This window comes from Pelophylax lessonae, assembly GCF_965119305.1.
Source record: "Pelophylax lessonae genome assembly, contig: HAP1_SCAFFOLD_77, whole genome shotgun sequence".
Classification (NCBI taxonomy): domain Eukaryota; kingdom Metazoa; phylum Chordata; class Amphibia; order Anura; family Ranidae; genus Pelophylax; species Pelophylax lessonae.
Window position 1 is genome coordinate 238,541 of NW_028120141.1, and position 18,109 is coordinate 256,649.

Here is an 18,109-nt window from a genome sequence, read left to right on the forward strand (position 1 = left end):
TCTCGTCGATAGTGCCCAAACTGCTTGCACCTGTGGCACTGTACCCCACTGCGGGACGGGTGTCTGGTGTTTGGAGGAGTTTCGCCCCGTCTGTGGTAGTAGTGGTCCTGTGGTGCGAGCCTGCTGCCGGGTAACAGCCGAATAAGCTTCGTGGATGGTAGATTGGGGAACAAAAGCTGAAGTCAGCTCCCCCAGGTCATTGCCCAAAATAACATCTGTGGTTAAATCCTGCATCATGCCCACCTCCACATTCCCTGACCCAGCTCCCCAATTCAGGTGTACTTTCGCAGTGGGAACTTTGAAAATGGCTCCCCCTGCTACTCGCACAGCTACAGAATCCCCAGTGAGTTGTCTGGATGCAATAAGTTGATTCCGGACCGACGTGATGGTAGCCCCAGAGTCACGTAACCCTTCTAGTTGTCTCCCCTCCATGTGCACAGCTTGTCGTGGTTTTGTCGATTGTCCGATGCCGCTTGGATGGGGTTAACCTCGTGTAGGGTGCCGAGGGCTTCCTCCATTTGGATTGCTGTGGAGGGTTGTAATGCAGGGGCTGCTTGGTAACAGTGTACAGCGGCTTGAGGTGCTGGTGTGTAGCCCTGATTCGGCCAGGGCTGACGAGGCCGATTTCGGGGACAGTCTTTCTGTATGTGCCCCATTTGGTTGCAGAGATGGCACCGGGTATGGGCTCGTGGTTGGTATCTGGGGTACTGACTGTTACCTCCTCCTGAACGTGGGTGTGCTGGTTCGGTGACTGCTGGTCGGTGATAGGGTTGCTGGGCAACTACCCTAGGCGGTGGTCGTTGTTCCCATCTAGTGCCTTGGTGCTCATCTGCTAATTTAGCAGCCTCTGGAAGGGTGCGAGGTTTACGGTCCCTTACCCAGAGCTGCATTTCTTGAGGTAGTCTCCGGAAAAACTGCTCCAACAATAATAATTGCAAGACATCCTCTCGTGAAGTGGCTTGTGCTGCATCTAACCATCCGGTGGCCGCCCTGTGCAAACAATGGGCAAACTCAGTGTGGGAATCTTGGTCCTGCTTTTTAAGATCCCGGAATTGGAGTCGGTATGCCTCGGAGGTGATGGCATACCTGGTCAAAATCACCTGCTTAACTTTCTGGTAGTCCCGGATGTCGGCATTGGGGACTGCCCGATACGCATCGGCCGCCCGGCCAGACAATTTCCCAGCCAATATCTGTACCTGATCCTCTGGGTCAATGTTATGTAACTGGCACAGCCTCTCGAAGTCTTGCAAATACCCATCTATTCCTCCCTCCGTGTCCGTGAAGTTTTTAAATGCCTGGTACTGTATTTTGGGTTTACCTTGCGGCATGCTGAGTGGAGTTGAGTGTACTTGGAGAGGTTGTGGCTGGGGCCCCCTTATGGCCATGATGTATTCATGTACGTCCGCTGCGACCCGTTCATGGGTTTCCATTGATGGGGTACTTGGATACAACGCTATCCTGCTGCGAAATTCCAGTTCAAATTCTCGGTCTGTTTCTGGCCTTGCATCCATGGCTGCTCTGTCTTCTTCCATGAGTTCTTCGATCAGTGTCGCCTTGGTTTTGTTGCTGGCTATCTTGCCTCTTGCCTCCAGCAATGCTTTCAATGTCTGCCGCTTTAACCGTGTATAATCCGTTCCCATTCACCAGCCTTTCGTGTAGTTTTACGTACTGCCGAACTCCGGTTTCATCTGAATGGTTTATTTTTCTCTTTGTTCGCATGAATACTGCCGAACGCTGCTTTGCTGTGTGGATAAAGATCCCGTCGCTTGCCACCAATTGTAGCGGAGTAGCAGTATGATCCACAATATCTCCACTGGTAGTCAGGCACAGCATACAATAATCCTGGTAGCGTATAATATTCCCAACCCTCCAATAACCAGACGACACATGGCTTGGAGGTCAAAACTAGACTGCTTTGTTTATTGAAAAACACAGGGATCTACACTACACCAAAACCCCTCCCTCTTCGAGACATTCCACACACAAAGCTGAACATCCCATAATAACCTTACCAGACAGAAACAATAGGACAATAGAAGGCAGGTATTTAACAAAAACAAACCCCCACCCATCTCCTGAGGGACACTGCTCAGACATATGATAGTCCCAAGTGAAAGAGTTCTCACTCTCTCCACATAAACCACACTACAAACACTTGGTTCTTAAAGGTATACACATGCAATAAACATAATGCATACACGAAGGACAATATACAGTGGCTGTGTTTGCCACAGTATGAAAACATGACTTGGAGATTGCTGTGACTACAGAAAACAAATAATGATCCATCCAAGATTAGAAACACTGCCAGAAAATGTGCTGTTTGCACTGCAAGGCCCTCAGTAATTGCACTGCGTGAGATCTAGTCAGGGCAACAAACAACCAATGGATAGCAAACAACAGATGGTAATGAGCTGAAGTGGTAAAGCCTATCTCCAGCTTTACTGTCCACTTAACGAGTTTGTTTGGGCCAAGCTGGCCAAAATTAACTAATACCTACACAAACAAGTGCTCCTGCATGCACACTTCATATCCTTTTGGGACATTCATGGACTGATGTAGATACTGTCCGTGTATTTTCTGATGGTTGGTAACCCTCGTGGGCATGCTGGTTAAGGTGCTTTTCTGTGGAATTCTTAGAATGTGTCAGGGAGCTTGGTTAGCAGGTGCTAATTCCCATGCAAGTGCTCATCTACATGTGCAGGGTCGTGAACATAGATTAGCTAGATGGGCAAGGTCAAGAATTTGCACACGCGTGAGCATTGGCACACTCATGCGCACTGGGGTGCCCACAGATCCTGGTGCCCAGCAGCATATTTAAACCCATGTTCTGCCTAGCCTCAGTAATGGATTGTCTTCAGCTCTAATTCCTGTATCCTGAGCTCCTTAATGTCTGCTTACCTTGTTCCTGACCTAGCTATGTCTGGTACTTCTCTTGGATCCTCCCTGCCTGTTATATCTTCTGCGCAGTTGTGTTATCGACCATGGCTTGAACTTGGTGACAACGATTCAGCCTTCTTGCTTGGTACCTCTCTGCCAGCACGTTACTGACTCCTGCTTGCTCCTGACCTTGACCTTAATCCTGACCCTGCACCTGGCTGCTGCTGAACATAGCTTGTGACCTGACTCCATATTACCACTGCAAGGGCTCCAGTTTTTCCAAGCTCCAGTTTACTAGCCCAGCTTCCTAGCACCTGTGCCTTCCACTGCCCAAGCAGTCTCTGTCCCCACTACCAGGGGTGCTTGGACAGGAACTGTGCAAAAGGCCACCCTCATCATCTTAGGCTGCACAGTCCAGTAACCAACAGAGTGTTCTGCATAATCTTCGAGGGATAATAGTGTTTGTCTCACTCAGCAAAGCAGACAAATAAATAGACTGCTAAGGTTTTTTCCATTTTTTTTGCAACTGTTAGGAAACATTTGAGATCTTACAAGTCATGTTCCCAGTCTGCATACAGGGTTTGTCCCTCAGTCTGTCTACTTCTTACACAAGAACTCCTCAAAATGATGGTGCAGGCCCTTTTTAGGAGTGAGAGGTCATCTGGACAACTTGCATCTCTGATGTTTGGGTATAGAAAGTGGTTTCTTGGGGCTCCAAGCTGGAGTTTTACTTCCTTCCCCCTCTTTGGATTCTTATCTCCAACCTTCTTGTGTTACCCCCACAGATTAGCAAATCTCCATTAAGCCTTCTCGGGTCCTTCTGGATCACAGTTTAATTGCTTTATTCCCTATGGTGAAAAGGTTCAGGTTTTCATTTTGTTTCTAGAAAATCTGCTTGGAATTATTCTTATTTGATATCCTTTCTTCAAGGCGGTTTTCTGACTTCTGTGGACAATAAGGACTCGTGTTTTCACCACGTCTGTTTTTGCACCTCCATTATGGCACTCTTAAATGCCTGTTGTGGGAAGTCAGTGCAGGCTTTTGCTGAAGTACATGGTCATGATTGTCCTGTGGTTACAGCATTTCAGGACAGACAGATGGACTTTATCAAAAAGGAGCACATGCTCTGGGGAAATGGTCCCTACACTTGGAGGTATTCCAAGACCAGTGAAACACCTAATGAAGACTTCATGGCCTCCAGCTTTATTAAGAAACCAGACAGGTTTGTATACAATTTCAGGGATCCTCTAGCAGAAGTGGTGGATGCTCAGGTGATTTTGTGGGAACAATTCACCCTGATCTATTTTTTTCTAGTCTGAAACTTTTCCACATCTGTTTCTCAGGATTAAGAAGAGGGAATTCTAGTGATCCTTGTTCCTCTGAATTGTATGAAGCAAATGTGGTAGAATGGCCTGGTAACACTCCTGGTGTATGCTCGATGGGCTCTTTCAGGTCATCATGATCTTCTGTCCCAAGCTTCACCTGCTACCCTGCTTCACAGTCACTGGCTTTACCCGGTTGGGCAGTTGTAGCCCACAGTATATGAGACAGGGGCATTTCTGAATTTGTTTTTCCTATGTTGTTTAAAGAGTTGAAGGTTATTTCCCATTAGGTCTGTTTCTGCTCATGGAATGCACACTTGACTTAATGTAGTCTTGGAAGTTTCTCCATGGGATGAATCCTTTCTTTCTTTACTGCAGCCGGGTCTAAACCAGCATTGGTCCCCAACATTTTTAGAGGCCAGGTTTCTGCCCGGTTTCTTTAGTTTTAGAAACCATTGTCCTTTTACTTCTTCATTTAGATCTTTGTACAGGGAGTATTTTTTGAAGCTTGCCCTGTTCATTCACTTGTGACTCCATAGGGTATGGTTCTGTCTGTGCTTCAAATATTACTGAGCTAACCCATTACACGTTCCTCTTTCTACTCTCACCCACAAGGTTTTTTATATATTGATTTATTTTTATGTAATGCTTTCCTTTACAAAACAAGTGTCTGAACTGCGTGGTCTTATACTTCAATCAACCTTTTCTGGTGTTTAGGTCCAGGACTTCTTCCCTAAAGCACTATCTGTCTTACACCGCAACCTGAACTTTGCTCTTCTGTCCCCCTGTCCAGCACTTCTTCACCAAAAATACATTTCTCCCAAATGTCTGGATGTGGTTTGGGCTGTGTGAGTCTTTCTTAGCCATTGCTTCTTCAGGAAGATGTATTTCCTTAGTATTCCTTGGATAATTTATGAGTATCCTGGGTTTTCTGTCCACCATCTTCAGGTGACTCAGGCAGATTTTTAGGCAAACCTATGGTTTCAAGGGTCATGTTCCAGCGGTTCCTGTCATGGCACGCTCTACTAGATCTGTGACTGCTTTGTTGGCTTTTCAGCATCGTGCAAATTTTTCCCAGTTTGCAAGGCTACTACCTGGATTTCTTTTTTTTTAATTCTACCAGGTGTATTTTCAGGGCTTGCCTGATGCCAGCTTTGGGCTTTCCATCCTTTAGGTGGCCCTTCGAGCTGCAAGAAGTTCTCAGCTTTCTGTTGCGTTCCTGGGTCTGTTAGCCTTTGTTGCTATGTTGCTCACCCCTCGGTTGGACGGCTTTTGGACATCCCAGCAGTCTAAGAATCCCTGTGTTCCTCAATGGACAATAAATAAGCTAGTTTTGTTTCTGTACTAACTATAAAGTTCTTTTCTTAGAGTCTATTGAGGGGTACAGTTCCCTCCCCTCTGTTTATTTCAGGAAAGTGAGACTTGATGTCTGTAAGCAGAGTTATCCTGCTAACCAACTTCAAGTGTCTATTTTCTCTGTAGGGACAGTATAATTGTGTAGTCTTATGGGCCATACACACTATAAGATTTTCTGAAGACTTTTTCCTTTAGACTTACCAAAACCAGATAATATGAGGTCAAACCTAAACACTTTCAATTTGCATGCAATCTGGCCGGCCCTTCACTACATAGAAAAGGTAAATCTGAAGGAAATCTACCAACAAAAGTTGGATAGTGTGTATCCAGCTTAAGTATTCTAAGAATTCCTGTGTCATTAGGGAAAAAAAATTCCAGTGTCCCTTAAAGGGACACCAAGAAAATGATTATATAGTGAGCACAAAAACCCTATTTTTATATATTCTGACCCTTTAGGACTGAAGATAAATGGCTCCGGATCCCTCCAGGTCACTATCTGCTCCTATATTTAGGGTACAGTTAACTGTCACCCAGAAGTAGAAGAGATGGCACGTTTAGTTGCTTTCAATGGCCTCCAGTGCAATAAGAAGTTCTTAGGCATGTCACAACAGGTTCTCTTTACAATTACTATATATGTTCAATCCGCTGTATAAATGATGAGATTCTTGTTTCTTCAGAAAACAGCAGAAAAGCCAATCTTTAAAAATATTCCAAAGGTGGAGGAAGAAAGGGAAATGGTTGAAAAGAAGGATGAAGAGGTGATAGAGGAATCTGAGGAATCCAGTGACATCCCAGCCATCCTTCAGAAAATCACAGCCAGTATGGAAGAACAGTCTGTTACAGTATCTGATCTGCTTCCTTCTTCATCATCTTTTCTGACTCCATCACCTCCATCACCTCCATCATCCCCGACCTTACAGAGCTATGAAGAGAAGAGAACCTCCCTTCCTCAGGTACATCATGTAGATCTTATTTGTGCGCTACAATATGGAGCTAGTAAATGGTAATCATACATTATGGGAAGAGAGTCTGCTTGGAGATCTTGTGACATATGGGGGGTAATATGACTTATGAGACTCCTCCCCCTATCTGTCTTGAGTAGATAAAGAGTCTCAGTTATATGATGAACTGCCCCTTAAGATAACGGAGTGTCTGGAGAAATGTGTTCTAAAGCCCTGAAAGCTGTGAATTGTAACCTTCATTGTTTTAGGCTATTTATGAGTACACCCCCCCCCCCCACCGCCACAAAATATTAGAGTTCCTTTATATTTTTCTTGCATTTTTGGTATCTGCATTGCAGTGGCCGGGTCAATTGTTAGGGCTTCCTGTTCACATCTCTGTCCACCTTCCTGCTAATAATTGCTGTCATTCCTAAACCCTTCATAGATTGTTGGTGGGATCTGATGATTTGTAACTGGTGGGATCATGGATCATTGCTGGGTCTCTATGGAAGAACAGTTTTCTGGGATGGAATGTTCTCTGACCATATACTGAGCAGTCGTATTTTCTACTAGCATAATATGGGAGTTGGACGTTTATGTGAGATGTGGTTTTATGCATTCACTTTGACCGACCTGCATGTAAAATGTAAAAACAAAGCAGAAACTGGTATTAGAAGCCAGTGTCCAGTGCCTAGTTGGCTGACCATTGTATACCCTCCTGACCTTTGTTCTCCAGTTGGCTGACCCTTGTATACCCTCCTGACCTTTGTTCTCCAGTTGGCTGACCCTTGTATACCCTCCCAACCTTTGTTCCCTAGTTGGCTGACCCTTGTATACCCTCCCGACCTTTGTTCACCAGTTGGCTGACCCTTGTATACCCTCCTGACCTTTGTTCCCCAGTTGGCTGACCCTTGTATACCCTTCAGACCTTTGTTCACCAGTTGGCTGACCCTTGTATACCCTTCAGACCTTTGTTCACCAGTTGGCTGACCCTTGTATACCCTCCTGACCTTTGTTCTCCAGTTGGCTGACCCTTGTATACCCTTCAGATCTTTGTTCACCAGTTGGCTGACCCTTGTATACCCTTCAGACCTTTGTTCACCAGTTGGCTGACCCTTGTATACCCTTCAGATCTTTGTTCACCAGTTGGCTGACCCTTGTATACCCTCCTGACCTTTGTTCTCCAGTTGGCTGACCCTTGTATACACTCCTAAACTTTGTTCCCCAGTTGGCTGACCGTTGTATACCCTCCCAACCTTTGTTCCCTAGTTGGCTGACCCTTGTATACCCTCCTGACCTTTGTTCTCCAGTTGGCTGACCTTTTGTATACCCTCCCGACCTTTGTTACCCAGTTGGGTGACCCTTGTATACCCTCCTAAACTTTGTTCACCAGTTGGCTGATCCTTGTATACACTGCTAAACTTTGTTCCCCAGTTGGCTGACCGTTGTATACCCTCCCAACCTTTGTTCCCTAGTTGGCTGACCCTTGTATACCCTCCTGACCTTTGTTCTCCAGTTGGCTGACCTTTTGTATACCCTCCCGACCTTTGTTACCCAGTTGGGTGACCCTTGTATACCCTCCAGACCTTTGTTCACCAGTTGGCTGACCCTTGTATACACTGCTAAACTTTGTTCCCCAGTTGGCTGACCGTTGTATACCCTCCCAACCTTTGTTCCCTAGTTGGCTGACCCTTGTATACCCTCCTGACCTTTGTTCTCCAGTTGGCTGACCCTTGTATATACTCCTGATTTTTGTTCTCCAGTTGGCTGACCCTTGTATACACTCCTAAACTTTGTTCCCAGTTGGCTGACCGTTGTATACCCTCCCGACCTTTGTTCCCTAGTTAGCTGACCTTTGTATACCCTCCTGACCTTTGTTCTCCAGTTGGCTGACCCTTGTATACCCTCCTGACCTTTGTTCCCTCTGTGATGGGAAGGAGGGGAAGAGAATGTACATAAAGGCAGAGATCATTGTCTACATAGGGAGGTGGTGTGGGGGGTTTGGATTATGCGAGACACGTTCTTTTCCTGATAGTGTTTCACATTGATAAATTGTGTTCATGGAATACTTTCTCTAATGCTCTCTAATCAATACTGTTTGTTTTTCATAGAGGCCGCTGATATCTCGGATCCCAAGGCCCAGACCACAGGCAACAAAGGTGATTGCAGTAGAATTCTTCAATCCCACAAAAAACTACAACTTTGTACGACACATGCTGTTAAATGAATACAATTAGAATAGGATATATAGTCCATGACATGCATATATAGGTTATAAAAGGTACATGACGTGTCCTAAAAGGAGATATATGGTACATGACATGCCATGTATAGGATATAAGGAACAGGACATGCTAATATAATAGGATAGAAGGTATATAGGCATGTCACATTTTAGGTTATAACGTACATGACTTGCCACATAATGGGAAAAAAGGTACATGACATGTCATATAATGGAATATAGGGTACATGACTATAGAAAACAACTACCTTATATTTACTGTAACTTCCCATTCCCATTCTATCCTCATGTGAGACTACTGTGGGTCAGCTGCACCCCTCTGACCATCTCGGGACCACCCTTGACTAGTGTAAAAAAATTCAGAAGTAACCAGTTGGGAATGTTCCATGATAAAGACTCCTAATAGAGCAGGGTGGGAACACTAGGCTGATGTAAAGATGTACCAGGAAAAGAAAATGATGTATAAGGTTACCATTTCCATATTCTTGGAGCACCTAATGTCAGTCTACTATGGAACATGACTAGCAAAGAAAAAATAAGCATTGGGGAAGAGAAGAAGCATTCACACATCAACTGCTGCAAAAACACTTAGACAAAGCTGAAGAATCCGTAGAAGTACAAGAAACCATAGAAACCTCCAAAGTTTGTTTAATGAAGTTGTTAGAAGTTGGGTAGCTGGCTGTCCTGCAGATCGTCTTCTCTGAAACCTCTATGAAGAAGATCCATGAAGTTGCTGCCTGGATAGAATGGACATGAAACTCTGTCAGAGGAGAAGCACCGGAGGCCAAGCTGGAAAGTAGAATAGTCCTCATCATCCACTCTGAAGCTACCATTGGAGAAGCTTGCACCCCCTTCCTGGACTCAGTTGTAGAGAGAAATAGGTTTTCTTCATCGTACATTACAGGACACAAGCTCATTTACATCTTGACCATTGGTTCTATACTGCCACCTTCAGGAGAGGACTCTGGCAAGCCGTTATTGGGGCAGCCCATATAACTCTTACTGCTCCCAGCAATCTTTACCTTTTTGCTAGTTTCCCTAAATGATGGATGACGTCTCTACAGAGAGCAGAATTTCTGGCTTATGATTCCAATTATTTTGGAAGATTGAAGACTTTGTTGGGCTTTTCACATGGAGAAATCCCTTCTCCTGCTGGTCATAAATACCACTGTGATTATTATAAGATACAGCTTCCAGGATGGTTGGCCTTTAGCAGCCTCTCAGGGAACTGTACTTGGCCCCTTCACCTGTGGCTCCCCCAACCTTCACACCCAGCCCCTCCATCCTAGGGGTAGTCCCTGGACACTAGGCTTCTGCCTTGGGCACATAAGTGTGGAATGTGAGGGAGAGAGTGAGAGAGGCCAGGAACAGTGCGTACCTGTGTTGCTGGGACACCATTTTAAATTGGTCTGTCACAGCTATAAGCATATCATGCTCCACTTTCTAGTTCTGAGACATATTTTGGCTGCAGTGGCCCATCCTACCCCCCCCCCCCTGGTTCCGGGTGCCATCCTAAGCATGTTTCTCTGAGACACTGCAGATAGGCATGGCTCCGCTCAAGCAGCTCCTCTGCTCCAGTTTGTGGTTCAGGTCTGTGCATTGGTCTTCACCAATTTATCCAGCAGCCTTAGTCATGGAACATAGGGTGGCTGCACCTCCTCTGCTCCACGGCAAAAGTCACTGCAATGATTAGGGTAACTCACAGGAGATCCCCTCACCCTCATAGCTGAAGTCAGAAGGGAAATTAAGCACTGGGCCAGGCCGGGCCACGCAGTGCATGGGGCCAGGTTGAGCTTATTTAGTGTTCCTCTGAAAAATCTGCTTAAGGATCTCTGGATCTCAGTCTTCACATACCGGAGTCTCACTTTGTCTCCTAGGCTCCCCTTATTTCCTCACTAGAAAGGAAGAAGGAGTTTATTTTACCTAGAAAGGAATTTTCAGCCTTGGCAGACTTGATGAGGAAAATCTCCGCTCTCACAGAGGCCTCAGGACACACGAGGTGTAAGCGAAGTAGTTTCCTATTCCTGCATGTTGTCAGCAACTGCCTCCGTAAGACCAAACCTCTTAGGCCTCTCTCTATGAAAAGCAAACTCCCTAAAACAAGTCTACCAGCCCATTCTGCCCAAAAGGACAAGCACTGCACACACCCAACATGTCTCTGACTCTGATCTCTCTGCCCAACTGAAGGCCGACAAAGCCAAACAACTATGATGAGATTGTTATGACTTTATGTCTTTAAATAAGTGATGTTTTCCTTTCTGATAGGACGAGGCCTTGAAACCACTGCTTTGAAATCAGATAAGTCTGATCGGAAACATCACCCTGTTTTGTCCTGGGCTTTTTCTCCTGGAAAAAGTGACCACAGGGGATTGCAAGCACTCTTTTGCCTTAGGACAGGGGTGCTCAACTGGTGGCCTGTTGATGTGGCCTGTGACCTCCTGATCTGGGATGATGGGTCGGCAAGACCAGATACCAGAGCATCAGAGTGGATGGAGCCGGCACCGGAGGAAGCAAGCGTCTGCGGAGGGAGCAGGAGCCAGATAAGCCTAATGCTTCCTCTATAGTGCCGGCTCCTGTCCCAGGTGAAATGGATTCGGTATTACTCCCCCCTAGGACAAGAACCCTTCTAACAGCCAGCAATGCCGGCAGAAACTGAAAGATAAAAGGTCACTTTATTAAACATCACAGTTTAGCAATGGGCATATATGAGCACTATTGAAAAAAAAGAGTGCACCACACCCACACAATGTCATAGAAGTCTTTGGCAAGGCTCCTTTCACAGGATTGGTCCAATCGGGTCTACCTGTCCATTGTCTTTCTTTTTGTTATTAACATTGGATAAACATCCCACAGGGATTGGTCCCACAGAAAATGATGATCCTCCTTGTTTTACATCTTCATTATGCTATTCAAAACAAAAAATGGGAAATCCTGAACCATTTTATTTCATTGTGGCCCACGACTGTTTACTAAGTAACTTCAGTGGCCTCCGCTCTTCAGAAGGTTGAGCACCCCTGTCTTAGTACAATACGGGTACACCGGAAGTCTAGCTCCTCTACCCTCTTAGACTTGGCTGTCTCAGGCAGTGGGGAATGGAGAAGTCATACCTGGACCAGAGCAGAAAAACAAAAGTAAGTAGCTGGGTAAGAACAATATGTAACGGAAAAGTAGTGCCAACACATCTCACTACCAAGGAGACAACATAAGATAATGGCAGCCAGCACAGCCATACAAGCGCAACAGATTTAATTGGGCGTCTCCATCCCATTCATTAACTTGTCACCAATGTCTGCCATTGCAATGGCAATGTGATGTCCCCTAAGCTGGCCACACCCCCAGCTCAGCTAACTTTGCACTGGACGTGACGCAGTCAGCTGGGCGAAAAATAGACTCTGGAAAATGGTGCATGCCTCCTGATCAAACAAGGACCATGATGGGGCATATTAGAGCAAAGGGAAAGTGAAAGAGAAACCCATCTGTTATATTTACTAGCCTACCAACACCCCACTAAAAACCCAGATTTCACAGAGGCTGCAAGTCCTAACATCAGTGATACCCACCATATGGACCCTTTACCTCTTTCCATGGGCCATCTTCCCTACATCAGGGACACCCACCATATGGACCCTTTACCTCCTTCCCATGGGCCATCTTCCCTACATCAGGGACACCCACCATATGGAGCCTTTACCTATTTCCATGGGCCATCTACACTAACATCAGGGACACCTACCATATGGAGCCTTTACCTCTTTCCATGGGCCATCTTCCCTACATCAGGGACATCCACCATATGGAGCCTTTACCTCTTTCCATGGGCCATCTTCCCTACATCAGAGACATCCACCATATGGAGCCTTTACCTCTTTCCATGGGCCATCTTCCCTACATCAGGGACATCCACCATATGGACCCTTTACCTCTTTCCATGGGCCATATTCCCTACATCAGGGACATCCACCATATGGAGCCTTTACCTCTTTCCATGGGCCATCTTCCCTACATCAGAGACATCCACCATATGGAGCCTTTACCTCTTTCCATGGGCCATCTTCCCTACATCAGGGACATCCACCATATGGAGCCTTTACCTCTTTCCATGGGCCATCTTCCCTATATCAGGGACACCCACCATATGGAGCCTTTACCTCTTTCCATGGGCCATCTTCCCTACATCAGGCACATCCACCATATGGAGCCTTTACCTCTTTCCATGGGCCATCTTCCCTACATCGGGGACATCCACCATATGGAGCCTTTACCTCTTTCCATGGGCCATCTTCCCTACATCAGGGACACCCACCATATGGAGCCTTTACCTCTTTCCATGGGCCATCTTCCCTAGCATCAGGGAAACCCACCATATGGAGCCTTTACCTATTTCCATGGGCCATCTCCACTAACATCAGTGATACCCACCATATGGAGCCTTTACCTCTTTCCATGGGCCATCTCCCCTACATCAGGGACATCCACCATATGAAGCCTTTACCTCTTTCCATGGGCCATCTTCCCTACATCAGGGACATCCACCATATGGAGCCTTTACCTCTTTCCATGGGCCATCTCCCCTACATCAGGGACATCCACCATATGGAGCCTTTACCTCTTTCCATGGGCCATCTCCCCTACATCAGGGACATCCACCATATGGTGCCTTTACCTCTTTCCATGGGCCATCTTCCCTAACATCAGGGACATCCACCATATGGAGCCTTTACCTATTTCCATGGGCCATCTCCACTAACATCAGGGACACCCACCATATGGAGCTTTTACCTCTTTCCATGGGCCATCTTCCCTAACATCAGGGACATCCACCATATGGAGCCTTTACCTCTTTCCATGGGCCATCTTCCCTAGCATCAGGGAAACCCACCATATGGAGCCTTTACCTCTTTCCATGGGCCATCTTCCCTACATTAGGGGCATCCACCATATGGTGCCTTTACCTCTTTCCATGGGCCATCTTCCCTACATCAGGGACACCCACCATATGGAGCCTTTACCTCTTTCCATGGGCCATCTTCCCTAACATCAGGGACATCCACCATATGGAGCCTTTACCTCTTTTCATGGGCCATCTTCCCTAACATCAGGGACATCCACCATATGGAGCCTTTACCTCTTTCCATGGGCCATCTTCCCTAACATCAGGGACACCCACCACATGGAGCCTTTACCTCTTTCCATGGGACATCTCCACTAACATCAGGGACACCCACCATATGGAGCCTTTACTTCTTTCCATGGGCCATCTTCCCTACATCAGGGAGACCCACCATATGGAGCCTTTACCTCTTTCCATTGGCCATCTTCCCTACATCAGGGACACCCACCATATGGAGCCTTTACTTCTTTCCATGGGCCATCTTCCCTACATCAGGGAGACCCACCATATGGAGCCTTTACCTCTTTCCATGGGCCATCTTCCCTACATCGGGGACATCCACCATATGGAGCCTTTACCTCTTTCCATGGGCCATCTTCCCTACATCAGGGACACCCACCATATGGAGCCTTTACCTCTTTCCATGGGCCATCTTCCCTAGCATCAGGGAAACCCACCATATGGAGCCTTTACCTATTTCCATGGGCCATCTCCACTAACATCAGTGATACCCACCATATGGAGCCTTTACCTCTTTCCATGGGCCATCTCCCCTACATCAGGGACATCCACCATATGAAGCCTTTACCTCTTTCCATGGGCCATCTTCCCTACATCAGGGACATCCACCATATGGAGCCTTTACCTCTTTCCATGGGCCATCTCCCCTACATCAGGGACATCCACCATATGGAGCCTTTACCTCTTTCCATGGGCCATCTCCCCTACATCAGGGACATCCACCATATGGTGCCTTTACCTCTTTCCATGGGCCATCTTCCCTAACATCAGGGACATCCACCATATGGAGCCTTTACCTATTTCCATGGGCCATCTCCACTAACATCAGGGACACCCACCATATGGAGCTTTTACCTCTTTCCATGGGCCATCTTCCCTAACATCAGGGACATCCACCATATGGAGCCTTTACCTCTTTCCATGGGCCGTCTTCCCTAGCATCAGGGAAACCCACCATATGGAGCCTTTACCTCTTTTCATGGGCCATCTTCCCTAACATCAGGGACATCCACCATATGGAGCCTTTACCTCTTTCCATGGGCCATCTTCCCTAACATCAGGGACACCCACCACATGGAGCCTTTACCTCTTTCCATGGGACATCTCCACTAACATCAGGGACACCCACCATATGGAGCCTTTACTTCTTTCCATGGGCCATCTTCCCTACATCAGGGAGACCCACCATATGGAGCCTTTACCTCTTTCCATTGGCCATCTTCCCTACATCAGGGACACCCACCATATGGAGCCTTTACCTCTTTCCATGGGCCAACTTCCCTAACATCAGGGACACCCACCATATGGAGCCTTTACTTCTTTCCATGGGCCATCTTCCCTACATCAGTGATACCCACCATATGGAGCCTTTACCTCTTTCCATGGGCCATCTCCCCTACATCAGGGACATCCACCATATGAAGCCTTTACCTCTTTCCATGGGCCATCTTCCCTACATCACGGACATCCACCATATGGAGCCTTTACCTCTTTCCATGGGCCATCTCCCCTACATCAGGGACATCCACCATATGGAGCCTTTACCTCTTTCCATGGGCCATCTCCCCTACATCAGGGACATCCACCATATGGTGCCTTTACCTCTTTCCATGGGCCATCTTCCCTAACATCAGGGACATCCACCATATGGAGCCTTTACCTATTTCCATGGGCCATCTCCACTAACATCAGGGACACCCACCATATGGAGCTTTTACCTCTTTCCATGGGCCATCTTCCCTAACATCAGGGACATCCACCATATGGAGCCTTTACCTCTTTCCATGGGCCATCTTCCCTAGCATCAGGGAAACCCACCATATGGAGCCTTTACCTCTTTCCATGGGCCATCTTCCCTACATTAGGGGCATCCACCATATGGTGCCTTTACCTCTTTCCATGGGCCATCTTCCCTACATCAGGGACACCCACCATATGGAGCCTTTACCTCTTTCCATGGGCCATCTTCCCTAACATCAGGGACATCCACCATATGGAGCCTTTACCTCTTTTCATGGGCCATCTTCCCTAACATCAGGGACATCCACCATATGGAGCCTTTACCTCTTTCCATGGGCCATCTTCCCTAACATCAGGGACACCCACCACATGGAGCCTTTACCTCTTTCCATGGGACATCTCCACTAACATCAGGGACACCCACCATATGGAGCCTTTACTTCTTTCCATGGGCCATCTTCCCTACATCAGGGAGACCCACCATATGGAGCCTTTACCTCTTTCCATTTGCCATCTTCCCTACATCAGGGACACCCACCATATGGAGCCTTTACCTCTTTCCATGGGCCAACTTCCCTAACATCAGGGACACCCACCATATGGAGCCTTTACTTCTTTCCATGGGCCATCTTCCCTACATCAGGGAGACCCACCATATGGAGCCTTTACCTCTTTCCATGGGCCAACTTCCCTAACATCAGGGACACCCACCATATGGAGCCTTTACTTCTTTCCATGGGCCATCTTCCCTACATCAGGGAGACCCACCATATGGAGCCTTTACCTCTTTCCATTGGCCATCTTCCCTACATCAGGGACACCCACCATATGGAGCCTTTACCTCTTTCCATGGGCCAACTTCCCTTACATCAGGGACACCCACCATATGGAGCCTTTACCTCTTTCCATGGGCCATCTTCCCTATATCAGGGACATCCACCATATGGAGCCTTTACCTCTTTCCATGGGCCATCTTCCCTACATCAGGGACATCCACCATATGGAGCCTTTACCTCTTTCCATGGGCCATCTTCCCTACATCAGGGACACCCACCATATGGAGCCTTTACCTCTTCCCATGGGCCATCTTCCCTAACATCAGGGACATGCACCAAATGGAGCCTTTACCTCTTTCCATGGGCCATCTTCCCTACATCAGGGACACCCACCATATGGAGCCTTTACTTCTTTCCATGGGCCATCTCCCCTACATCAGGGACACCCACCATCTGGAGCCTTTACCTCTTTCCATGGGCCATCTTCCCTAACATCAGGGACACCCACCATCTGGAGCCTTTACCTCTTTCCATGGGCCATCTTCCCTAACATCAGGGACACCCACCATATGGAGCCTTTACCTCTTTCCATGGGCCATCTTCCCTAGCATCAGAGACACCCACCATATGGAGCCTTTACCTCTTTCCATGGGCCATCTTCCCTAACATCAGGGACACCCACCATATGGAGCCTTTACCTCTTTCCATGGGCCATCTTCCCTACATCAGGGACATCCACCATATGGAGCCTTTACCTCTTTCCATGGGCCATCTTCCCTAGCATCAGAGACACCCACCATATGGAGCCTTTACCTCTTTCCATGGGCCATCTTCCCTAACATCAGGGACACCCACCATATGGAGCCTCTACCTCTTTCCATGGGCCATCTTCCCTACATCAGGGACCTCCACCATTATGGAGCTTTTACCTCTTTCCATGGGCCATCTTCCCTACATCAGGGACACCCCCCATGTAATAGGATATAAGGTACGTGACACGCCATGTAATAGGATATAAGGTACATTACACGCCATGTAATAGAATATAAGGTACATGACACGCCATGTAATAGGATATAAGGTACGTGACACGCCATGTAATAGGATGTAAAGTACGTGACACGCCATGTAATAGGATATAAAGTACGTGACACGCCATGTAATAGAATATAAGGTACGTGACACGCCATGTAATAGGATATAAGGTACGTGGCACGCCATGTAATAGGATATAAGGTACATGGCACGCCATGTAATAGAATATAAGGTACGTGACACGCCATGTAATAGGATATAAGGTACATGGCACGCCATGTAATAGAATATAAGGTACGTGACACGCCATGTAATAGGATATTAGGTACGTGACACGCCATGTAATAGGATATAAGGTACGTGACATGCCATGTAATAGGATATAAGGTACGTGACACGCCATGTAATAGGATATAAGGTACGTGACACGCCATGTAATAGAATAAAGGGGTGTGATGAACCTCACCCCTGGCATATGTCACATTACATACAACATGGTGTCTCTATACCCCTGATATATGACTGCACATGCTCCCATACCCCTGACATATTACTATACAGAACCCCCATACCCTGGGTAAATGACTATATAGCACTACTTTATGTGTGGCATATGACTACGCAGTTCCCCCCATCCCCCTGGCATGTGAATATAGAACACCACCTATACCCATAGCATATGA

At 47.0% G+C, this 18,109-nt stretch overlaps 1 protein-coding gene across 1 annotated transcript in view; it reads left to right on the forward strand.

The window, feature by feature from the left end:
* The window catches only part of LOC309543483 (WD repeat-containing protein 97-like), a gene marked incomplete at its 5' end in the record, with an annotated part of 218,063 nt that overhangs the window by 126,577 nt on the left and 73,377 nt on the right, over positions 1-18,109 (forward strand). Inside the window, 2 exons of the mRNA XM_082275962.1 lie at positions 6,236-6,511; positions 8,611-8,658. Of these exons, the coding sequence (XP_082132088.1) occupies positions 6,236-6,511; positions 8,611-8,658 (324 nt within the window). The remainder of the gene's footprint in view (positions 1-6,235; positions 6,512-8,610; positions 8,659-18,109) is intronic.